General features: G+C 47.1%; 1 protein-coding gene across 1 annotated transcript in view; it reads right to left on the bottom strand.

Moving 5' to 3' along the window:
* Positions 1 to 4,180: 4,180 nt before the first annotated feature.
* Positions 4,181 to 25,946, bottom strand: part of sirt6 (sirtuin 6) — a 111,055-nt gene continuing 89,289 nt past the window's right edge. The window contains exons 5-7 of the mRNA XM_086004968.1: positions 21,984 to 22,064; positions 19,427 to 19,550; positions 4,181 to 4,968 (exon numbers count right to left, since the gene is read on the bottom strand). Coding sequence (XP_085861094.1) covers positions 4,615 to 4,968; positions 19,427 to 19,550; positions 21,984 to 22,064 — 559 coding nt within the window. The 3' untranslated portion in view covers positions 4,181 to 4,614. The remainder of the gene's footprint in view (positions 4,969 to 19,426; positions 19,551 to 21,983; positions 22,065 to 25,946) is intronic.

Genomic DNA, 25,946 nt, shown 5'->3' with positions numbered 1-25,946 from the left:
AACGCTGGCGGCGCACTATGTTGCAGCTTGCCATGAACAGAGGGACAACCAGTAAGCTAAGAAAAAAATATATATAAACAATGCGAATGTATATTTATACACTCAGGGATATACCTGTTTATACACTGTATGAATAGAACTGCGTTTATGTGCTGAACCATAAATGTATTTTGATGCTTTGGCAACATAAGATGTAACTTATCATGCCAATAAAGCGATTTAAATTGTAAAAATTGTAAAATTGACTGGATAATTGCATTACTTTAGTTTCTGTCTCTAGGTAACACTATGTAGCGGTCTTTGGGAACCATATATCGCCAATGCTGTATCAGAAGTGTGCTCTTGAATTGCTCTGAAATTACTTGGACCATCTTGTTAAGATGAAGGTTACTTTTCCAGTCATTATTATTCACACGGCTTTATTATGCATTGCATTATTTACAGAACATGCTCTGTCATGCTTAATCTAAACCAATTTCTGACCAAATACATATAAAGGGTAATTTTATACTATTTTCATAAAGTATAGTTGTGGTTTTAATCTTTCACTGACTAAATCTAAATCTAGTTTTCCAAGAGGAGCCTCGCAGACACCAAATGTCACTAACAACAAAGATGAAGAGACATTTTATATTAGACGGATGCAAATTACAGCCCTTGGCTTGCAAACCTCAGCGTTCCCACCCGCGAAACCCAGACAACTCGCATTATTGTCCACCTTGATATCTTACATTCTGGCTGGTCCAATCTGAAATTTCTGGGTTTCGAAATGGCCTATTCCTATCGCTGTCGGATAAATGCTAAATAGGGAGAAGCTCCGTTAGTATACGTAGCTTTGAGATGTATGTAAATGAACGGGAAAATTGATCAAAACTTTAGACGCGGCCCGAGAGGCTCCGTGGTAGGTAACAAGACATCCTATGAACACAATGTGTGACCCCATAACTTTCACCGAGGCTCCCATGAGCTGCCACCATTTTAAGATGATGTGATAACTCAGAACATCACATTTAAAACAGTAAATGTTCTACATTATAGCAATTATATACTTTATTAACCAGCATATAGAGTATTAAAGAGATTATACATCAGTGTCTAGAGGTTTACAGAAAGTAAAGCAATCTTGGAGCAGTTGGCATCACCTGATTTTTTGTAAACCACTGGCTCAGATGTGTTTCAACAGCAATTTATACAACGCCTTTAATGTAGTAAGCCATCCCAAGGTGCTTCACAGGAGCATTATAAAACAGAATTGACACCAAACCTCAGAAGGAGATAATTTGGTAGAGAGGTAGGTTTTAAGGAGAAATAACAACAGAGAATGCTGGAAAAACTCAGCAGGTCCGGCAACCTCCGTGGAGAGAAATTTGAGTCGACGTTTCGGGTCGCACCCTTCTTCAAAACTGGAACGAAAAGAAACTGGATCGAAGGCAGGGCTGCGATCGGACAAAACAATAAAAGAAACAAAAGAAGTAAAAGAGATTAGAAGCTAGACGAGATGGTAATAGGCTGAGATTAGGTGTAAAGTGTACTGGCAGGGCAAGAGATAGCTGCCAGGTGTGAGAGAGAAACAAAAGGAAAGTGGGGGGGGGGAAAGGAGTGGAAAAATTACAAGAAAAAATGTAATGGGGGCCGAGCTTATGATCTGAAATTGTTGAACTCGATATTGAGTCCGGAAGGCTGCAGAGTGCCTAATCGGAAGATGAGGTGCTGCTCCTCGAGTTTACGTTGAGCTTCCGTGGAACAATACAAGAGGCCAAGAACGGGGAGGTCTGAGTGGGAATGGAGCGGTGAATTAAAATGACAGGCGACCGGAAGCTCGGGGTCACCCTTACGGACTGAACGGAGGTGTTCCACAAAGCGGTCACCCAATCTGCGTTTGGTCTCCCCAATGTAGAGGAGACCGCATCGTGAGCAGCGAATACAGTATACTAGATTGCGAGAAGTACAAGTAAATCGCTGTTTCACCTGGAAGGGGTGTTTGGGGCCCTGGACAGTGGGAAGGGGGGAGGTATAGGGGCAGGTGTTACATCTCCTCCGCTTGCACGGGAAGGTGCCAGGCGAAGGGGAAGGGCTGTTGGGGGTGATAGAGGTTTTAAGGAGTGTTTTAAAGGAGGAAAGAGAGGTAGAGAGGAGAGGTTTAGGAAGGGAATTCCAGAGCTCAGGACCCAGGCAGCTGAAGGCCATGGAGGGATTTGAAAACAAGGATGAGAATTTTAAAATTGAGGCGTTGCTTAATTGGGTTACTTCATTGTCGGGAGCACTGTTAAACCAAAAGTAAAATACTGCTGGTGCTGGAAATCCGAAATAAAGACAGAAACACTGACAGCATCGGTGGAGGAAGGTAGTTAACTTTTCAGGTCGATCACCCTTTGTGAGAAGCGTACTGTGAAACCATGTGTGTTGGCCACCAGCTACAGCCAACAGCTGGCCATAACCCTGTTAGTTAACAAGGACCTTTCAGTGTTAGTGGACAATGCCTGCACGAGCCCACATGTTGGCTGTACACCATAAAGCATCATCCAGCACGTCTCCCCAAACTGTACCAATCGAGCATTGCACCTCAGCCTTTGCAACCGGAAGATCCACCATTGAAGCATAGCTCCACCTGCAGGGAATGTTTGCACTTGTGGGAGAATCCAAAACTAGGGGCCATAAATACAAGACAGTTACTAATAAATCCAATAGGGAAATAAGGAGAAATTTCTTTACTCAAAGAATGGTTAGAATGCGAAACCCGCTACCACAGGAAGTGGTTGAGCCAAATAACAGATGCATTCAAAAGGAAACTAGATGAGCTCAAAAGAAGGGAATAGAAAGATATGCTGAAAGGCTGAGATGAAGCAGATGGAATGAGGAGACTCGTGTGGAGTATCAACACCAGCACAGACTCGTTGGGCCGAATGGCCTGTTTCTGTCCTGTATATTCTATGCAACTTTAATTGACTTGCGTCTTAACCGAAAATTTTGAGGTTTACACTAAGCTGCAGCCTTGCTGTGTTTTCTCAAGAGAAAGACTTGCATTTATATAGCACCTTTCATGACCTCAGGTTGTCTCAAAGCACTTTACAGCCAATGAAGTACTTTTAAAGTGTAGTCACTGTTGTAATGTAGGAAATGTGGCAGCCAATTTGCACACAGCAAGCTCCCACAAACAGCAATGTGATAATGACCAGATAATCTGTATTTTTAGTAATGTTGGTTGAGAGATAAATATTGGCCGGGACACTGGGGAGAAATCCCCTGCTCTTCGAAATAGTGTCATGGGATCTTTTACATCTGCCTGAGAGCTTTAGTTGAACAACTCATGAAAGACAGCGTAGAATTCCCTCAGTACTGCACTGCAGTGTCAGCCTTAATTCTGTGTTCAAGACTTGAACCCACAACCTTCTGCTTCAGAGGCGAGAGAGTGCTATTAGTGGGACAAAGTTGACACCAAGAGTTCTAGCTAACATTTAAATTTGTGGGGTCCTCTATCACGCATACAAGAACAGGAATTACAACATTTGACCGTAATGCAAGCTAACTGACAAACGTCTATTGGATTTGGGCTGTCCATCTGCACTACAATTGCTAAAGTTTGCTTACGGCCCGATGCTGTACCGTTGCAGTATTCAACTTTTATTTGGCTTCGCATTCATCGTCAATTAGGCTTTGTCTGCATAATAATCACTGAACGTCAATGTGTGAAATCCTTGGAGACATTTTGACGCCATTAGCTGCTACATAAATGCAAATACAGCATTATTATTCATCACTCATAGCAGATTAGCTGTTGGAAAATACATTTACCAGTGAAAATTGCAGCTGCCTGTGGAGAAATTAAATTTAAGCTCAGAGTCTGAGGGAGAATCTCACTATGAAAGGCAATGCGCCCAGATTACAAATGCTGGAATAAGTTTCAGATAATAGGCAAAAAAAAACATATTTAATCGAGGAGACATCTGATCTATCTCAATCTCCCTTTGGCAACTGGCTGGGCACTGGAAATTAAAGGAGGCACCAAGCCAAGCCCTCTGTAGATCTTGATTTTCAGCTGATTCATCCAAACAGAGCAAAGCCCGACTGATGTTAGCACTTCAGATTTGAAATTCACAACACTCCCCCACTCTGATACCTGTCCAGCACTACACTGTAGCCATACATTTATGACAAGTGCATTAAGTTTGAGACACAGCAGTAAAACAACGATCATTTTACTTAATTATCAAAAAAAAAGTATCAAACATATGCATGAACAATTCCAAATAGACCAAGTACAATGATCCTCGACATTACATGAACTCCAGGGGCCAAGACGGTCCCTGCTACTTAAGTCTATATAAACTGGATTGGTTAATGCTCAAACATTCCTAATGTTCCCTTTAGCGCACTTCAGAACAAAGGTTTCCAGTGCAGCTTCCTTTAGAGCTACAATTAAACAGGACAATCTTAGGGTTCAACTTGTACTTCCTCTAAGAAAAAAATGACACTTCAAGAGACACAAACAGCAGATTTGGTGCACTTTGGATTCAAAATCCAGGTTACAGAAATTAAAACAGTTAAATATAAAGTTACAATTAAGCATTTATATTTGTAAAAAAAAAGTCCCAAGTATTGTAGAAAGCTGACGCTTCACACCATGACAGGCTCAAGTTTGACGCGCTTAGCCTCAAAGGTACTACAGTCCAAGTCTTGGCAATCTTGTTTAAAGGAGCCATTGGCTTGTGAAGAGAGCGACGCCAGCGATTCTGATCCACTCGTCCCCTCTTCTTCAGTGTCTCTACTTTGCCGCCTGACTTTGAGTTTAGGTTTATTGTCCAGGTCTGCTTTCACGGGAAGGAGTATCCCCGGTTCCTGTTTAATTGCCTCTGCTGTCTCCACCACCTGTGGTCCCTCCCATTTGGGGATTTCGACACCGAGGTGCTTCATTAGTTTGGCCACAACTTCATCAAGGTAACCAAATATCCGCAGATCTGAATGCTTGTCCTGGGGAAACAAGGAGGGAACAATTTAAAATACCGCAGACAAAGCGCAGATTGGTGAAGTGGGATAACGAATGTGGCTTTAATGAGCACGAGAAATTCGACATCGAATGTTGTAATAATCTTCAGATAATAGGCAATAAAACATATTTCATCAAGGACACATCCAATTAACACACTTTGGCAACAGGCTGAGCGCTGGAAATTAAAGGGGGCATCAAGCCCAGTAGATCTTAACTTTCATCTGAATCTAAACAGAACAAAACTCTACTGTTAACTAATGTTAGCATCCCAGATTTCAAAATCGCCCCCCCCCCCCATATTCCCTGTAATTTTTTTCCGGGCTGCATGGCCCATTCAAAATACAGTAAACACTTTCGTATCCGGCACCTATGGGACTGGGATGGAGCCGGTTGATTAAAAATTCCGGATAACGGAGAGGTATATCTACCAAGGTACAAGAGCCCCGTTACACGGCCACAGGTACAGGAGCCCCGGTTACATGGCCACAGGTACAGGAGCCCTGGTTACACGGCCACAGGTACAGGAGCCCCGGTTACATGGCCACAAGTGCAGGAGCCCCGGTTACATGGCCACAGGTACAGGAGCCCTGGTTACACGGCCGCAGGTACAGGAGCCCCGGTTACACAGCCACAGGTACAGGAGCCCTGGTTACACGGCCACAGGTACAGGAGCCCCGGTTACATGGCCACAAGTGCAGGAGCCCCGGTTACATGGCCACAGGTACAGGAGCCCTGGTTACACGGCCGCAGGTACAGGAGCCCTGGTTACACGGCCGCAGGTACAGGAGCCCCGGTTACACAGCCACAGGTACAGGAGCCCTGGTTACACGGCCACAGGTACAGGAGCCCCGGTTACATGGCCACAAGTGCAGGAGCCCCGGTTACATGGCCACAGGTACAGGAGCCCTGGTTACACGGCCGCAGGTACAGGAGCCCCGGTTACACAGCCGCAGGTACAGGAGCCCCGGTTACACAGCCACAGGTACAGGAGCCCCGGTTACACGGCCACAAGTGCAGGAGCCCCGGTTACATGGCCACAGACCGAGGAGCCCCGGTTACACAGCCACAGGAGCCCCGGTTACACGGCCACAAGTGCAGGAGCCCGGTTACATGGCCACAGGTACAGGAGCCCCGGTTACGCGGCCACAGGTGCAGGAGTCCCGGTTACGCGGCCACAGGTACAGGAGCCCCAGTTACACGGCCACAGGTACAGGAGTCCCGGTTACACGGCCACAGGTACAGGAGCCCCGGTTACACGGCCACAAGTGCAGGAGCCCCGGTTACACGGCCACAGATCCAGGAGCCCCGGTTACACGGCCACAGGTGCAGGAGCCCCGGTTACATGGCCACAGGTACAGGAGCCCTGGTTACACGGTCACAGGTACAGGAGCCCCGGTTACATGGCCACAGGTACAGGAGCCCTGGTTACATGGCCACAGGTACAGGAGTCCCGGTTACACGGCCACAGGTACAGGAGCCCCGGTTACACGGCCACAGGTACAGGAGCCCCGGTTACACGGCCATAGGTACAGGAGCCCCGGTTACACAGCCACAAATGCAGGAGCCCCGCTTACACGGCCACAGATCCAGGAGTCCCGGTTACACGGCCACAGGTGCAGGAGTCCCGGTTTCACGGCCACAGATCCAGGAGCCCCGGTTACACGGCCACAGGTGCTGGAGCCCCGGTTACACGGCCACAGGTGCAGGAGTCCCTGTTACACGGCCACAGGTGCAGGAGCCCCGGTTACACGGCCACAGATCCAGGAGCCCCTGTTACACGGCCACAGATCCAGGAGTCCCTGTTACACGGCCACAGATCCAGGAGCCCTGGTTACACGGCCACAGATCCAGGAGCCCCTGTTACACGGCCACAGATCCAGGAGTCCCTGTTACACGGCCACAGATCCAGGAGCCCTGGTTACATGGCCACAGGTGCAGGAGTCCCGGTTACGCGGCCACAGGTACAGGAGTCCCGGTTACACGGCCACAGGTGCAGGAGCCCCTGTTACATGGCCACAGGTACAGGAGCCCCGGTTACACGGCCACAGGTGCTGGAGCCCCGGTTACACGGCCACAGGTGCAGGAGTCCCTGTTACACGGCCACAGGTGCAGGAGCCCCGGTTACACGGCCACAGATCCAGGAGCCCCTGTTACACGGCCACAGATCCAGGAGTCCCTGTTACACGGCCACAGATCCAGGAGCCCTGGTTACACGGCCACAGATCCAGGAGCCCCTGTTACACGGCCACAGATCCAGGAGCCCTGGTTACATGGCCACAGGTGCAGGAGTCCCGGTTACGCGGCCACAGGTACAGGAGTCCCGGTTACACGGCCACAGGTGCAGGAGCCCCTGTTACATGGCCACAGGTACAGGAGCCCTGGTTACACGGTCACAGGTGCAGGAGCCCCGGTTACATGGCCACAGATCCAGGAGCCCCTGTTACACGGCCACAGATCCAGGAGTCCCTGTTACACGGCCACAGATCCAGGAGCCCCGGTTACATGGCCACAGGTCCAGGAGCCCCGGTTACACAGCCACAGGTACAGGAGCCCCGGTTACACGGCCACAGGTACAGGAGTCCCGGTTACACAGCCACAGGTACAGGAGCCCCGGTTACATGGCCACAGATCCAGGAGCCCTGGTTACATGGCCACAGATCCAGGAGCCCCGGTTACATGGCCACAGGTACAGGAGCCCCGGTTACACAGCCACAGATCCAGGAGCCCCTGTTACACGGCCACAGGTACAGGAGCCCCGGTTACACAGCCACAGGTACAGGGGACCCGGTTACACGGCCACAGATCCAGGAGCCCCGGTTACACAGCCACAGGTACAGGAGCCCCGGTTACATGGCCACAGATCCAGGAGCCCTGGTTACATGGCCACAGATCCAGGAGCCCCGGTTACATGGCCACAGGTACAGGAGCCCCGGTTACACAGCCACAGATCCAGGAGCCCCTGTTACACGGCCACAGGTACAGGAGCCCCGGTTACACAGCCACAGGTACAGGGGACCCGGTTACACGGCCACAGATCCAGGAGCCCCGGTTACACAGCCACAGGTACAGGAGCCCCGGTTACACAGCCACAGATCCAGGAGCCCCTGTTACACGGCCACAGATCCAGGAGCCCCGGTTACACAGCCACAGGTACAGGAGCCCCGGTTACATGGCCACAGATCCAGGAGCCCCGGTTACATGGCCACAGATCCAGGAGCCCTGGTTACATGGCCACAGATCCAGGAGCCCCGGTTACATGGCCACAGGTACAGGAGCCCCGGTTACACAGCCACAGGTACAGGAGCCCCGGTTACACAGCCACAGGTACAGGAGCCCCGGTTACACAGCCACAGGTACAGGAGCCCCGGTTACATGGCCACAGGTACAGGAGCCCCGGTTACACAGCCACAGGTACAGGAGCCCCGGTTACACAGCCACAGATCCAGGAGCCCCGGTTACACAGCCACAGGTACAGGAGCCCCGGTTACACGGCAACATGTACAGGGGACCCGGTTAAACAACCAGAGGTGCAGGAGCCCCGGTTACATGGCCACAGGTCCAGGAGCCCCGGTTACACAGCCACAGGTACAGGAGCCCCGGTTACACAGCCACAGGTACAGGAGCCCCGGTTACATGGCCACAGGTACAGGAGCCCCGGTTACACAGCCACAGGTACAGGAGCCCCGGTTACACAGCCACAGATCCAGGAGCCCCGGTTACACAGCCACAGGTCCAGGAGCCCCGGTTACATGGCCACAGGTCCAGGAGCCCCGGTTACACGGCCACAGATCCAGGAGCCCCGGTTACATGGCCACAGGTACAGGAGCCCCGGTTACACAGCCACAGGTACAGGAGCCCCGGTTACACGGCCACAGGTCCAGGAGCCCCGGTTACACAGCCACAGGTACAGGAGCCCCGGTTACACAGCCACAGGTACAGGAGCCCCGGTTACACGGCAACATGTACAGGGGACCCGGTTAAACAACCAGAGGTGCAGGAGCCATGGTTACATGGCAAAAGGTACGAGAACCCCGGTTACACAACCACAAATATACAGTAAAACTTACCTTTGGGTTCCTGAACCTACTCCTGAATTTTGCCGGTTATTAGAGAATTCGGATAATTAGGTGCCGTTTAAACGAGAGTTTACTGTACTGCACATGTGGTTTTTCTATTGAAAAGCCGGCTGTGCGGGATTCCTGGAGCACACAGGGAACAATGCCCCCAACTCAGATACATATACAGCACTAGAATCATAGAATCTTACAGAATAGAAGGTGACCATTCGGCCCATGGTGCTGGCTCTCTGAAAGAGCTCTCCAATTAGACCCACTCATTCCTCACAGCCCTGAAAACATTCCCCTTCAAGTATATATCCAAATTGCTTTTGAAAGTTACTATTGAATCTGCTTCCATCACCCGTTCAGCACACTGTGACCGATGGTATATTTATGACAAGTGCACCAGGTTTGAGATGTCGAGCAATAAAACAATGCTTTTAGTTAATGATAGAAAAAAGTGTCAAACGTGCACGAACAATTTCAAATACGTCAAGTCAATGATCCTCGACATTACGGCAGCACGGTGGCATAGTGGTTAGCACTGTTGCCTCACAGCGCCAGGGACCCGGGTTCGAATCCGGCCTCGGGCGACTGTCTGTGTGGAGTTTGCACATTCTCCCCGTGTTTGCGTGGGTTTTCTCCGGGTGCCCCGGTTTCCTCCCACAGTCCAAAGATGTGCAGGTTAGGTTGATTGGCTATGATAAATTGACCCTTAGTGTTAGGGGGATTAAATACGTGGGGTTACAGGATAGGGTGGGATATGTGTTGCTGTAGGGGTTACGGGGATCGGGTGGGATATGTGTCGGTGCAGGCTCGATGGGCCGAAATGGCCTCTATCTGCACTGTGGGGTTTCTGTGATTCTGTGATTACTTGAATTCCAGGGGCCAAGACAGTCCGTGCTGCTTAAATCTATATAAACTGCCACGCCAGATTTAAGTTATGCACTGATGATTACAGGTTGACAAACGAATCAGATAACACAGGTGTAATGCTAGCTTGTACACTCAGCGTGTACTAAATGTAGGAAGGAATGACAGACTGTAACCAGGATACCAACCCTTAGTTTATTGCTGCAGACACTGGCTGATGTCAGCGTGAATGCACTCAGCCTCTAACTGACCTGATTTGATTTGACTGGCATCGGAGGACTTTTCACTGGATAGAGTGGATAGGAAGGACCTATTTTCCTTAGCAGAGCGGTCAATAACCAGGGGGCATAGATTTAAAGTAATTGGTAGAAGGATTAGAGGGGAGCAGAGGAGAAATGCTTTAACCCAGAGGGTGGTGGAGGTCTGGAACTCACTGCCTGAAAGGGTGGTAGAGGCAGAAACCCTCAGTGCATTTAAAAAGTATTTGGATCTGCACTTGAAGTGCTGCAACCTACGGACCAAGAGCTGGAAAGTGGGATTAGGCTGGATAGCTCTTTTTTGGCTTCACTGAAGAATGTATTATTTAAAATACAAATATATACGACATATGTTTCAACAAGACTTGCATTTATGTAGCGCCTTACACGATGTCCCAAAGTGCCTTACAGCCAATGAAGTACTCTTTGAAGTGTAGTCACTGTTGTGATGTAGGAAACACAGCAGCCAATTTGCACACAGCAAACTCCCACAAACAGCAATGTGATAATGACCAGTTAATCTGTTTTAGCGATGTTGGGTGCAGGATAAATATTGGCCAGGACACTGGGGAGAACTCCCCTGCTCTTCTTCGAATAGTGACATGGGATCTTGTAAGGTTTAATATCTCATCCGGAAGATGGCACCTCAGACAGTGCAGCACTCCCTCAGTGCTGCACTGAAGTGTCAGACTAGATTATGTGTTCAAGTCTCTGGAATCATAGAAATTTACGGCACAGAAGGAGGCCATTTAGCCCATTGTGTCTGTGCCGGCCGAAAAAGAGCTATCCAGCCTAATTCCACTTTCCAGCTCTTGGTCCGTAGGTTGCAGCACTTCAAGTGCAGATCCAAGTACTTTTTAAATGCGCTGAGGGTTTCTGCCTCTACCACCCTTTCAGGCAGTGAGTTCCAGACCCCCACCACCCTCTGGGTTAAAGCATTTCTCCTCAGCTCCCCTCTAATCCTTCTACCAATTACTTAAAATCTATGCCCCCTGGTTATTGACCTCTCTGCTAAGGAAAATAGGTCCTTCCTATCCACTCTATCTAGGCCCCTCTTAATTTTATACACCTCAATCAAGTCTCCCCTCAGCCTCCTCTGTTCCAAAGAAAACAACCCCAGCCTATCCAATCTTTCCCCATAGCTAACATTCTCCAGTCCTGGCAACATCCTTGTAAACCTCCTCTGTACCCTCTCTAGTGCAATCACATCCTTCCTGTAATGTGGTGACCAGAACTGCACACAGTACTCTAGCTGTGGCTTAACTAGTGTTTTATACAGTTGAAGTATAACCTCCCTGCTCTTATATTCTACACCTCAGCTAATAAAGGAAAGTATCACGTATGCCTTCTTAACCACTTTATCTACCTGTCCTGCTACCTGGAGTGGGGCTTGAACCTACAACCTTCTGAGAGTGTCACCACTGAGCCATGGCTGACAATACTTTGCACTGAAAGTGATTTCAATTGTAGTATCCTCCCCCTTTAAAAAAAGACTAGCATTTACCAATTGGAGCAGAAATATATGCTCTTAATGGAACCATTAAAGGTGGCAGTATGGACGACTACCTCCATTATATGTCTTACACCCTTTAATAAACAGCTTTATTTTTGGATGTTATTCGGAGCCTCATGGAGACCAGCTACTTCAAGCCTTCACTCCGTGCTGCCACTTTGGACCAGCCCGAGACCGGGCTGCTGTGTAATGAGCTCACGCCAATTGTCCAGTTCCAGGGCAGTGATGTAGGTCATAAGAGACAGTCTATGGGATTCCTTGACTCGTCCCATTGAGTTCACTGCGAGCTGCCACTTTGGACCGGCCCGAGACTGGACTGCTGTGCAATGAGCTCTCGCTGATTGCCCAGTTTCAGACAGCTCCAAGTTGGCCTCCTCCCAACTCTTGCTCTGCCAGTCCAGCGGGGACTGGGGTCACAACCTCTCTAATCTGCCCCACCAAAGTAGTGTGTATACAGATATCGAACAATAATTGTTAAAGAAAGAATACTTAAAGAGACTACTGCATCCTCAACTTTTCCTTCTCCTTTATATATGTTCAAAACTACACACATTTTATTACAATATTAAACATTTAATCTTTTCCAAGTGTTCCAAGTACCACTAACATAACTTACTGAGAATTTTCTTAACATTATATTCAAGTACTTTTTCCTCCACGTCACATCATAGATTTTTAAAGAGAGCAGCCATTAATGTTCAAATTGAATTAATTCATTGTTTTTTTTAAAGGCACTTTAAAATGGTGGTGCTTTTGGTATTCTACTGTAAAAGAATGCTCGGATTAGGTTTGGGTTCTTCACCCACCTATTTTTCAGTTGGAGGTGGTACTTGGGGCCCCTATAATTTTATTTTTGAGAGATTATTAATGTGTCACTGTGTTCAACAAGTTGTCACTCACGGGCTTGGTGATTAGGATCCCCCACACATAATGATACATTTGTTTTTGTATCATTTAACAGAACAGAAAGGTACTTCAAAATCTTTGAATGGTTTTGCAAAATCTAGTGGATAAAAAATTGCAGAGATTTGTGTGAAACCATCCCAACCAATGCAGTTGCCCATGCTTATGGATCCCTGGTTCACGTGGGATCTTGGGTTAGAAAAATCCCACACAGCGACAGACAGCTGCATTGTGCATCAAAGGTCAAGCAAGCACATCATCGTGCCCAGGGCTGACAGCTGCTGACAGAGACTATGGATACTGAATGTCACTTAACCTTGAATAACAAACAGATTTTTTGCAGTTACGTTTAAACTCCAATTTGGATGGCACGATTACTTTTTAGAGGGTTGGAGGAATGAAGAGAGATGGCAGGGAGGGACTCTGCTGTTCACTGCAATACCACCATCCATTTAAAAAAAAAGTCCTTTAACACACAGCTCAATTCTCGTTCTGTTAACGAAGACCTACTTCAACCAGACGTTGGACAAAGAGCAGAACATGAAAGTTAAACAAATTGTGGAGTGAGATGCAGAGGCCTATATGCAACAGTTTGGGGTGTCCAAAGGTTAATCTTTATGGTTCATGGGCCCGTGTAACAAGAAGCCTCAGGGGCCCCAAGTAAAGTCTAAATCCCCGTTCCCATTAATTTGCAGATATCTAAGGTTTCTCATCCCAACAGATCTTGGTGTTCTCATTTAGAATTAATTCCCTGCCGAGTGTTAAAACAAGCCATTCCCAAACCTCCAGGCCCACAAAATCCAAACAGGACAAACCAGCAAGTAAGGGATATAGGACCCAAGCTGCCTGGGCTTCAAGGGCCAAAGGTCGGCACCACTGCATTGATAGTCCAAAAAGTCAAGAGGGATCTGAGTTTACGTCCCTGCACCCAGAACATTAAAGCAATGCCTCATAAAACACTGCACCTGTGTCTATGGTAATGGTGCACACCAGCTTGAGCATAAATCCCAACCTAAGGAACCAATCTTAAGAGTTTCCTGAATGGTTTTTGGTACAGAATGTCATAGAAACCAAAGTACAGGGCCACTCACAAAATACCAGCAACAGCCTCAAACTGCACATTACTGTACTCTTATCAAAAGTTACATCCTTTGTGACTGTGGCAAAGGTAAACTATCCCTCCTCGTCCTTCTCGACCTGTTTGCAGTCTTTGACACGGTTGACCACTCCATCCTGCTCCAACAATGTCCAGCTGGGTGGGACTGCATACGCCTGGTTCCGTTCTTATCTATCAAATCATAGCGAGAGAATCAGCTGCAATGGTTTCTCTTCCCGCTCCATTGTTACCTCTGGTGTCCCCCAAGGATCTATCCTTGGCCCCCTCCTATTTCTCATTCACATGACGCATATCTACATATATGCCGACGACACCCAGCTCTATCTCACCACAACTTATCTTGACCCCTCCACTGTCTCTAAATTGTCAGACTGCTTGTCCAACACCCAGTACCGGATGAGAGAAATTTCCTCCAACTAAACACTGGGAAGACCGAAGCCATTGTCTTCGGTCCTCGCCACAAACTCTGTTCCCTAGCCACCGACTCCATCCCTCTCCCTGGCATCTGTCTGAGGCTGAACCAGACTGTTCGCAACCTTGGTGTCATATCTGACCGTGAAATGAGCTGCTGACCACATATCCACAGCATTACTAAGACTGCCTATTTCCACCTTCGTAACATAGCCCATCTCCGCCCTTGCCTCAGCTCATCCGCTGCTGAAACCCTCACTCATGCCTTTGTTACCTCTAGACTTGATTATTCCAACGCCCTCCTAGCTGGCCTCCCACGTTCTACCCTACGTAAACTTGAGGTCATCCAAAACTTGGCTGCTCGTGTCCTAACCTGCACCAGATCCCGTTTCCCCATCACCCCTGTGCTCGCTGACCTATATTGGCTCCTGGTTAAGCAGCGCTCGATTTCAAAATTCTCATCCTTGTTTTCAAATCACCCATGGCCTCACCCCCTCTCTATCTCTGTAACCTCCTCCAGCTCTACAACTCTCCGAGATCTCTGCGCTCCTCCAATTCTGGCCTCTTGCGTATCCCCAATTTTTTAATCACTCCACCATGGGCGGCTGTGCCAACAGCTGCTGCGGCCTTAAACTCTGGAATTCCCTCCCTAAACCTTTCTGCCTCTTTCCGCCATAAAGAAGTTCCTTAAAACCTACCTCTTTGACCAAGCTTTTGGTCATGTGCCCTACTATCTCCTTGTGTGGCTCTGTGTTGAGTTTTGTTTTAGATCACTCCTGTGAATCACCTTGGGATGTTTTACTGCATTAAAGATGCTATATAAATGCAAGTTGTTGTTGTGACCCTGTGGGCCGGTAATCTGGCACCCACCATCACAAGTATCCGAGCAACCACATCTAGTCTTTGTACAGTTGCAAGTTTTGTTGGGGTCGATCTGCAGCCCAGCAGACACACCTTTTCTATCCAATCGTGCTCCAGAACATTTCCCATTTCAGCTTTATATTGTAAAATCCAGCAGTTATGTCTGGTGAATGTAATTTAACACACTGGTGGATTTTATCACAATGTAGAGATTGAATGAACTTGCAGGAACAGGGAAGACTATGAAGAAAAATGGGTAGTAAATGGGAAAGATTAAATGTTCAGCTGCAGTAACTGTTTCCTTAATGTCCTTGAAAGATTGAGGGCTTGTCATTTTCCTTTGATTATAACAATATCCCGGTCGTTGTAGCCAAGTTGCTATTTTTTTTTAAGTAAGCGCTGAGCTTTGGCCCATTAGGAATTGTCGGGTGCAAATGTGTAGCAGCTCCACTTGTTTGCTGAGTTATAACAAAATTGTGCTCATGGTCCCTGACCAGCATGGGTCCTTACTGCTTTTGGTGCTGTCGCTCGTAGTATTTTGGAATCCTGGATTCTCTTGTCCATTATTGTTCCAAATGATTCAGTTTGTACATCCATCTTTCCCCCTCCCCAGGCTAGCCCTTCATTTCCCATCATAGCTTCAGTGACTACATGAGTGAGAAGTAGATTTATGCTGTGGAAGGCGATATTACACATCCTCCTGGCTTGGCTGGCCAGAGGGAAGCAGACATACGCAATGACATGCAGTTTATTAGCTTTTAATGTTGGTGAGGACATACCATTAACTAGAGCAGTTTAAATTCTCCTGTCATTCATTAAACTTAACTCTTCCTTCTGACAGGATAAATAAATCAAAATGAAGAGACGTCAGTGTAACAAATAGATGGCATGCCTTGTATTGGTATATCTCATGTTGGTGTTTCTTTGTGTTTGCCTTTTACTTTGACTGTATGTTGGATGTGAAGTATAAACCTGGATCAAGTTAAGTTGCTCATAAAAAGTGACTAACATTAAACCCTGGGCTGGGAATTTAATCCAGTTCACTCTTCCTCCAATGGTTGCCTCTACCTCTGTTCCCACCATAGGTCTGTTCACAGGAATGGCATTCCACAACCAAGTGTTGCTGTTAAACCAGCTGTGCTGAGCTATGTGAGAGTAGGCCAGGATGATTGTTACAGTTCGAGCTTTTTCCCCAGCACCATTTTCTGTGGTCATGGGTCGACATCATAAGCAGACTGAATCTCTTTGAGCCAGAATCTGCACCTTTACTGTGTGCAGGTATATAACAACAACTTGCATATATATAGCACCTTTAACACAGTAAAACATCCCAAGGCGCTTCACAGAAGCGTTATCATAGGAACAGGAGTCGGCCATTTAGCCCCTCAAGCCTGTTCCGCCATTCAATGAGATCACGGCTGATCTGTGACCTAACTCCATATACTTACCTTTGCCCCATATCCCTTAATATCTTTGGTTAACAAAAATCTATCAATCTCAGATTTAAATTGATCTACCATCAATTGCTGTTTGCGGAACAGAGTTCCAAACATTTACCATCTTTTGCGTGTAGAAATGTTTCCTAATTTCACTCCTGAAAGGTCTGGCTCTAATTTTTAGACTATGCCCCCTAGTCCTAGACTCCCCAACCAGCGGAAATAGTTTCTCTATAGCTACCCTATCGGTTCCCCTTAATATCTTGAAAACTTCGATCAAATCACCTCTTAACTGTCTACATTCTAGGGAATACAACCCTAGTTTGATACCGAGTCACATAAGGAATATTAGGACAGGTGACGAGAAACTGGGCGAAGAGACAGGTTTTAAACAGCGTCTTAAAGAAGGGAGAGGTAGAGAGGCGGAGAGGTTTAGGGAGGGAATTCCAGAGTGTGGGGCCTAGAGGGCTTAAGGTGGGGTGAGGCGAGAGGGAGATGCACAAGAGGCCGGAATTGGAGGTACGTTGTGTTGGGTTGGGGGAGTTCTAGGGATGGGGGAAGTTTTAGGGCTGGAGGAGGTTCCAGAGATGGGGAAAGGAAAGGCCATGAAGGGATTTAAGCCTTGACCTAACATCAACTAATTTTTTTTTATGTCTCTGTAAGTGACCAACCAGCGGAGCAACTTTAGCTACATTTAAGTCAGCTAATGAACACACATGCTGGGAGCATCCATTCAGTCTATGCATCCTCTGTGCTTTAACACTGCTGTGTGTCCTCAGAACATTAAAGCAATGCTTCATAAAACATTGCACCTGTGTCCATGGTAACGGTGCACACCAGCTTGAGCATAAATCCTAATCTAAGGAACCAATCTTCAAGTTTCCTGAATGGTCTTTGGTACAGAATGTCATAGAAACCAAAGTACAGGGCCAGTAACAAAATACCAGCAACACAGCCTCAAACTGCACATTACTGTAGTTATGTAGTTAGCTAATTATTCATCTGGTCCCAGAGCTGGAGGGGGAAGGGAGGAGCTGTGTAATGTGGACTCAATAGTTCTACAGTTAGAGTAACACCAATTATAGTAAGTAATACTGACAAGATGCGTATGATGCTGAGAAAGGCTGGTATGGCACCAATGGGAAATTGCCACCATTTTCTAAGATGGGAATTAATTTATTAGTGAGTGGATCAGTAAAAGTGAAAGGATATCTGCATTACTCTGGGATTAGATTATCCGCACCCCTCTCCTGATAGGAGCCATGATTCCAAATCAAATGATTTCTCACTCCACCTCAGCTCCAGGACAGTAATATATAAGTGGCTAACTCTGGATCAAAAGCACATCCACAATACGCCTTAAACCTGCACAGGTTTCAAAAGGGTCAAAGACATACATACCTGCAATGGGTTTAACATTATACCTCCACATTCCCCCCAGTGCTATCAAACATTCCAACTGCTTTTGCTGGACTGTGTTTAACAAATTCAGAATTTCCACAAGTCCAGTACTGCAGTCGAGAATGATACATTTGCCTAGAGACCATGTAACTGTCCTCCCCTGCTTTAGGATATCATAAGAAATAGGAGCAGGAATAGGCCATTCAGCCCTTCGAGCCCGCTCTATCATTCAATAAGATCATGGCTGATCTTCTACCTCAACTCCACTTTTCTACACTATCCCCATATCCCTTGGTTCCCTTAATATCCAAAACCATCAATCTCTGTCTTGAATATACAGTACTCAGCGACTGAGCCTCCACAGCCCTCTGGGGTAGAGAATTCCAAAGATTCACCATCCTCTGAGTGAAGAAATTTCTCCTCATCTCAGTCCTAAATGGCCGAAATGAAGGGTGGGTGTTTTTGTAACTCTCGAGAACTGTTCTGAGCACAATTTTTTTTTTAAAGTCTGATTATTTGAGTTTAAACAAATACATACATTTCTCTGCCAGAAATACTTCTATCATGTTCAGTCAAGATAAGAGTATATCCAGCCTCAGGACATCAGTTCCACTCCCACCAGCTGCAGCATGCTGCACAGTAGTAACAGCAGAGCTGCAGCACATCCCCATGGAGGAAGGCCCTTAATTCCCACTCCAAGACCTTATTTAGGCTGACACTCCAGTGCAGTACTGAGGGAGGTGCCGTATTTTGGATGAGATATTAAACCGAGGCCCCCTCTTGCCTCTCAGCTGGACATAAAATATCCCGTGGCACTATTTCAAAGAAGAGCAGAGAGTTTTCCCTTGGCCAATATTTATCCCTCAACCAACATCACAAACAGTTTATCTGGTCATTGTCTCATTGCTGTTTGTGGGAGCTTGCTGTGTGCAAATTAGTTGCCATGTATCCTACATTACAACAGTGACTACGCTTCAAAAGTACTTACTTGGCTGTGAAGAGCTTTGGGACATCCGGAGGTCGAGTAATGCGCTATATAAATGCAAGCTCTTCCTTTTCCGCTCAGATTTGCCGAGTGCTTTGAAAGTTTGGCAATATATTGGGATAATAAAGACTAGCACCTCCCAGTAAAGTTATTTGCACGGTAGCAAAAAGTACTCCCAATATTACTCTGCACGATAATGTTACAGAATATACATCTTCGTCAATCCATTTTGTTAGTGGTTCATTTATGCCCATGTTATTTTGGCAATCCAATTTCCCTGTTAATTGCACACATATAAAAGCAGTACAGCTTTTTAAAAATTTACGCACAGGATTTGGGCGACACTGGCAAGGCTGGCATTTATTGGCCATCCCTAGCTGCCCTGGACACAACTGAGTGGCTCGCGACGCCACTTCAGAGGGTAGTTAAGAGTCGGCCACGTTGGTGTGGGCAAGGGCGGCAGGTTTCCTTCCCCAACCTTTAAATGAACATTAGTAAACCAGCTGTGTTTTACGACATTCCGATAGCCTTTTATTTCCAGATTTTTTTTTTGAAACTAAATTCAAATTCCAAAACTGCCATGGTGGGATTTGAACTCGCATCCACTGGATTATTCATACCTACCAGCTTGGTGGCCTGAAGATTAACAATAACCAGCTTTCCTCCATTCTTTTTTGTATTGAATGGCAGATTGCCGCTTGGTTTGATCTGAAGAGAACTCCCCAACGTGATTGCCAGGTCGGACTTCCTGTGGGGGGAGGGGGGGAGGGAGGGAATCCGAGTAAAAATCAGGTTTTTCAGCCGAGGAGCAAGAAAAGTAGGAATTCACATCACAATTTACATAGGACTACTTGATAACCCATGGCATTGCTCAGACTGAAATATTACACAACATAAAAAAATATTGAACAAAATCTTAAAAATGATTCCTGGTCCTCAAATTGTTTCTTTAATTTCACTGATACTCAGCTAGCAATTTTCAATTTAGTTTGCACTTAATGTAATTCTCCTCTGCATTCAGTCATGGTTGCTTTAAAATATGCCGGCATCATATTTCTTTCTGTTTACGTTTAACAACTTGTGCAGATACTTCTAAATTATGTACTTACCCAAAACAGTATAAACTGCGACTGCATTAGTGAGTGTCTTTCTTAAAGCAATAACAGGGTGAAGAGCAACATGTAGTGAAGACTGAGCTGTATGTGGGCCTCAGCGGAGAGGGAGGATTGAGTGGGGAAGTTCAGGGCTGGAGCGGGGAATGGCACCGTAGCAAGAAGCCCAGGGTTGAGGGCAGGAAGAATAGAGGAAGGTGCTCATACGGGAAGCGAAAACATTAGCTGGTCATTCATCTAATTGCTGTTTGTGGGATTGTGCTGTGTGCAAATGGCTGTTGCGTTTGTCTTTGTAATAGTTGATACACTTGCAAGTAATTCATTGCCCGTGAAGCAGCTTGAAATGTTTCTGATTTGGGTCATGGAGCTCTATTTAAATGCTCGTCCTTCTTTCTGTAAATCAAGAGCGGGGATTTGGGAGCGGGAGGCAGCCAGGTCTGGGCTCAGGCCAGCAGAGAACAGCGAAGTGCGGGACTTGGGACTGCTGAGGGGGAACTGGAAAGTCCAGGTTTCTGGCGCTTCTGGTAGTTGCAGTTTCATTGCTCGTGGCTGTTCAAGACTGGCCGTTCGAGACTGGCCGTTCGAGTCTGGCCGTTCGTCTCAGAACATCGCGACTCACTCGTAAAAGACTGGGGGAGGGGGAAACAAACACTGGGAACAGCTGTAGGCCATTCAGCCTCTCGAGCCGGCTCCACTGTTCAATTAGATCATGGCTGATCTGTTTGTGGTATCTTGCTGTGTTCGGAAAGAGGAGAGGCAGGAAGTATTTTGCCTGAGATCAACAATGTTCCCGAGGCCCGGAGGAGTGAGTGAGGCTATGTGCGGAGGAGGGGGAAAGCAGTTCTTGAATGGATTGAAGGACAGGATGGGCAAATGTGATTTGTTTCAGAACTAATGAACTTTTTGGTGCTAATTATGCCATAAATTTTAGTTTCATGGTCTACAGTGGGTGGATGAGGAAAGGGTACGGCGCCTCTATCTTGAACTTCCTGTTGGAATGTAATTGGTAGAAAGACCTGTTGGCGGTGTGCCGGGGAGAAAGGCTTTGTGCTATGTGTCTGGGGTATGATGGAAGTATAAAATAACTGAGTAGAAAGAAGAAAATCAGGGTCTTAAATACGAGGAAGAAAACAACTGATCAATAGCTCAACATGTAGCGGTCAGTACAGGAAATTATCTAACGAAGATATAACTTTCAAGCTCCCTGATGGCTCAGTGGGGAAGTGAGCCACAGCTCAGCAACACCACAAGAGGATCTTCTGCCCTGGTTCATTCTCGGGCCTTGTTGAGTTAATTAATCTCATTCAGAATAGCATTAGAACTCACATCAATAGCCTGGGCTGGGGGTGGGTGGCGGAAAAAAGACCTCCGGGTTTCCACACAGTATTGGTATGCAATGGCCCCCACTGGGAAGTGTGGATAGAATCAAGGGTATCTGTGACGCCCCTTAGGGGAAATAGCCCGCTGACACTGTGGCTAGATTATCGGCTCAAATTATGCTGACAAAACTATAACCTAGAATAAAGCAATGATGTGGTGAGCATGGAACAAGGCACAAGTGGTTGACTCTTAACTGCCACCTGAAGTGGCCTATCAAGCCACTTAGTTGTATCACCACCTTCTCAGGGCAACTAGGGATGGTCAATAAATGCCAGCCTTGCCAGCGAGGCCCACGTCCCGAGAATGAATAAAAGTATAAAGCTATTCCAAAACAACCTGCATTAGGGACCCAGTGCTAAATTATTTGTAGGAGCAAAAAACAAAATATGTACCCAGAGGTAACCTTGTGAACATTACATGTTTGCTACCTCAAATAATCTAATGTCTAGAAGCTCAAACTGATGCCTCAAAAGCAGTCAAGAGAGTTCAGTAATGGAGCAAGGAAATCTGCAAGCACATTTGTGGGGCATCGTAACCATGCTTAACAAATCAGGAGGGCAGTCAAAAGAATTGCCCTTACTAAAAATTAAGGCCATGCCCTTTAATATTAGTAAGCAAAAGAAACAAGATGTTAAAAAGTTACCAATGCCGAGACAGTTTCTGCCATTACTGAATAGTTTCAGACATACCTGCAGGCTTCATCTGCCAAAGTGAGGTCCCGCTCAGGTAAAGCATCTTCCCAGTCCAAAATGGTATCCTGTAACTTTCCTCTGCAAGCAAAATTTAAAGAGTCAATTTCTGCAGCACCCTGAAGAAATCTTCCTCCAGAAACAATGACCTTTCCAACATTGCTAATCAAGAAACACATGCAGATGGATGGAACTGTCCTGCAATGGGAACTGACAGGAGTCATGAGTCAAGTAACCAATTACATCAGTGAGTACATCATGTTCAATTATGGTTTAAGCTCTCTACTACTGATTTTTATCCTGTACGCAGGCATTGGCCCAGAAACTCGGGTCGGGGGCTTCCCGCGGGTGCAAGCCCCCGACCTGCACTTACCTTGCGCGCCGGCCGTTGAGCTGCGGGCCCCCGTGGAATTGCGATCCTGGGCCTCCTCCAACTGCCGGCGCGCAGTGCTTGCGTATCCCAGGGGCACAGTTAGTTCGATGCGTCCCCTGGGATCACGTGGGCCATGGAGAGCCAATGGTAGCAGGGAATGCTTGAATGCTTCATTCATAAGTTTGACAGGAAGACCTGTCAAACCTATAAATACTATATGCCGCAAAGCGTCACTAAATCTTCAAATAATTTTTTTTTAAATCACATTTTTTAAATAAACTATAAATTACATGAAATAACTATTTTAAACAATAATTTAAATTTTTGAAAAAATTAATTACATTATCTAACGGGGCTAAAAATAAACTTACCTTTCTTTGAAGTATTGAAAAATAATAAACTTGTGGAAAAATGTTTTAATTTTAATTAATTCACCACTTACCTTGTAAAATGCAGGCCTTGCGGCTGCTTTTTATATGTCTAACTTCTGGAGACTTACCCTCCCGGGAAAACCTGCAAAACAAACGTAAGTTCGATGCGCACGCGCTGCCTCTCCTGCGCATGCGTTCGACTTCTTTCAGGGGAACGGAAGTGCCGATTTCCCGCGCACGCATGAAACCGGCATTTCCATTGGGCTTACGGGTGAGTACCCAGTGCGTACTCACCCGTGGTGACCCAAATTTCTGGGCCATTATGTTTAATGTTAAGGTTATATACACTGGAATGGACGTCATAACTATGTCAGCCACGACTCAGTGGGTAGCACTCTTGCCTGCGAATCAGAAGATTGTGGGTTCAAGTCCCACTCCAGGGACTTGAGCACATAAATCTAGGCTGACACTCCAGTGCAGTGCTGAGGGAGTGCTGCACTGCCGGAGGTGCCGTTTTTCGGATGAGATGTTAAACCGAGGCCCCGTCTGCTTGTAAAAGATCCCATGGCACTATTTCCAAGAACAGCAGGGGAGTTATCCCTGGTGTCCTGGCCAATATTTATCCCTCCATCAACATCACAAAACAGATCATCTGGTCATTATCACATTGCTGTTTGAGGGAGCTTGCTGTGCGCAAATTGGCTGCTGCATTTCCCACATTACAACAGTGACTACACTCCAAAAGTACTTCATTGACTGTAAAGTGCTTTGAGACGTCCAGTGGTCGTGAAAGGCGCTATAGAAATGCAAGTCTTTCTTTCTTAAAAGTTCTGGTTGCTGCCTGGTTTTATTGCATTTTTTTAATATTTGGAATTAAATGTGTACGACATATACAGTACTGCATGTTTAGCAGTTATTTTCAATTTGTAAATGAGGACAATTGTGATCATCATTTATCACTCAATAGACCGCTGCAGAAACACCGGAAAAATCTTTGAGTGACTCTTGTGTACTATACAAGGATAGGAACAGTGCTATATTACTGATTACACGGCCTGGCTCAAACACACGTAGCTGTAGATCTTTTGAAAGGATACAGCAATAGGAAGCAGGTCTCCTGGTCTGGAAGGACCTGCCCCATCGCACCTTCACTCAGCAAAATCAACACTGCTCTGAGCTTGGCACGTCGTGACATGTTACAGAGGAGGACAACAAGGACCACCCCTGACCGAAGAGGAGCAATGTAGACTTGGTACCTTGGGCTTGTAGGCGCTAGAGAGACAGAGGCCTAGAAATTGGGTTGGGGCGCCAAAGTGGCGCAAAAGTCGCCTGAGCGCAGGATTTAGCGCAGCGATCGGAGTGATACCGATCGCCAGAAATTCAGTTTCAGTGCCCCTTGAGGGAGACAGGGCGAGGCTCGAGGCGCTCCGCGTCCCTCTTAGGGCGCTGAAACTGATTATCGCAGCGCAACGTGCCGCAGCGCCACATGCTGCAACACGGCACGCTGCGGTACTGCAGGCCTTCCTCCCACTGTTAAGGGGGAGGTGCCTGCAACAGCGTGATCCCCGCTTGCGAGTGCCGGCAAATGAGCCCGGCACCAAGGAGAAGTGCCGGGCTCTCGGGAAACAGCCGGCAATGCCGCGGGGGGGGGGGTTAGGAGGCCGGGGACGGAGGTGTTGGCAGGCGGCCGCTTTGCGCCGCTGCCGGCACAGTAAGGCCCCGTGAACCGGGCGCGGGTAGCGAGCGGCGCAACTGCAGCGTTCGCTACCAAATATCGCGAACGGGGCACGAATGGGGTGCTGCGCACACCAATGACGTCATCGGTGGCGGCGCAGCGCAAATGCCTAATGCCACCATTAGCGCCCCTACTGAATATCGCCGGAGACGCAGCCAGTGGCGCTACAGCCACTGACTGCCTCTTCAGGCGCTAACAGGTGGCGCTACTCACCCGATTTCTCCCCAGAGACTTAAGAGAGAATTTGATCCAAGTATTTATGATTATTAAAGGTAGGGATCTCATATGTAGAGAGTGTTTTATGTGATGGGGTCAAGTAGAACTAGGGGCCACCTATACGAACTGAGGAAGCAGAAGTAAAGTTGAATGTTCGGAAGCTTTAATTTTCTCAGAGGGTGTGGAACAGGATTCTGGAGGAGGCAGTGAAGACTGATCCACTACAGTGTTTAAGTAAGGCATTAGGTGGAATCCTGCAAAACAAGGTCATCACATTAGAAGAGTAAATCTTTCCTGGATAACAAAGAGTGGGTATGGGTCCTCCTGAGGTTTGCCTGGGAACCTCTGAGGGGTTGGAGAGGATTTTTTGACAAAGGACTCCTGAATTGGCTAAATGTTTCTGGTTTTTTTTTTGGCTTCACAGGAGATGAGGGGACAAGATGGTTGGTGTAGGGTGGGGGTGATACAATCAGCCCATGACTGAGACTGGGCCTGATGGACTCTCATCTTGGCTATACAATATTAAAAAAGTACAGTTCAGTCTATGATAGCACCATGAACCTGTTCCTATTCTGTGGCCAATAATATGATTCATGCAATTCCTTAAAGTTACTCAGATCAGAGCACACATTTTTTCTTATGAAACTGAAATGATTCAGGAGATCTGGGCATACTCAGTACAGGTAATAAGACCTTACAAATACTTGACCAAAACATACTCTCCTTTATGTTTAACTTAATAAAAAGTCAAAAATGCTCTCGCAGTGGTTGGACTATAAATTGGAGGCATAATCTCTCAAACATTTCCAAGGCTGGGGCATTAAAGCATCAACCCTGGAGTCCAGCACCCATCAGTACTCAGCCCTGGTGTCCAGCACCCATCAGTACTCAGCCCTGGTGTCCAGCACCCATCAGTACTCAGCCCTGGTGTCCAGCACCCATCAATACTCAGCCCTGGTGTCCAGCACCCATCAATACTCAGCCCTGGTGTCCAGCACCCATCAATACTCAGCCCTGGTGTCCAGCACCCATCAGTACTCAGCCCTGGTGTCCAGCACCCATCAGTACTCAGCCCTGGTGTCCAGCACCCATCAATACTCAGCCCTGGTGTCCAGCACCCATCAGTACTCAGCCCTGGTGTCCAGCACCCATCAATACTCAGCCCTGGTGTCCAGCACCCATCAGTACTCAGCCCTGGTGTCCAGCACCCATCAGTACTCAGCCCTGGTGTCCAGCACCCATCAATACTCAGCCCTGGTGTCCAGCAC

Source organism: Somniosus microcephalus, chromosome 13, assembly GCF_052327205.1.
Source record: "Somniosus microcephalus isolate GS21.2 chromosome 13, FLI_Smic_1.0, whole genome shotgun sequence".
NCBI classification, from domain to species: Eukaryota; Metazoa; Chordata; class Chondrichthyes; order Squaliformes; family Somniosidae; genus Somniosus; species Somniosus microcephalus.
Note: the sequence above shows the minus strand (reverse complement) of the source record. Positions and strands in the feature narration are given on the sequence as shown.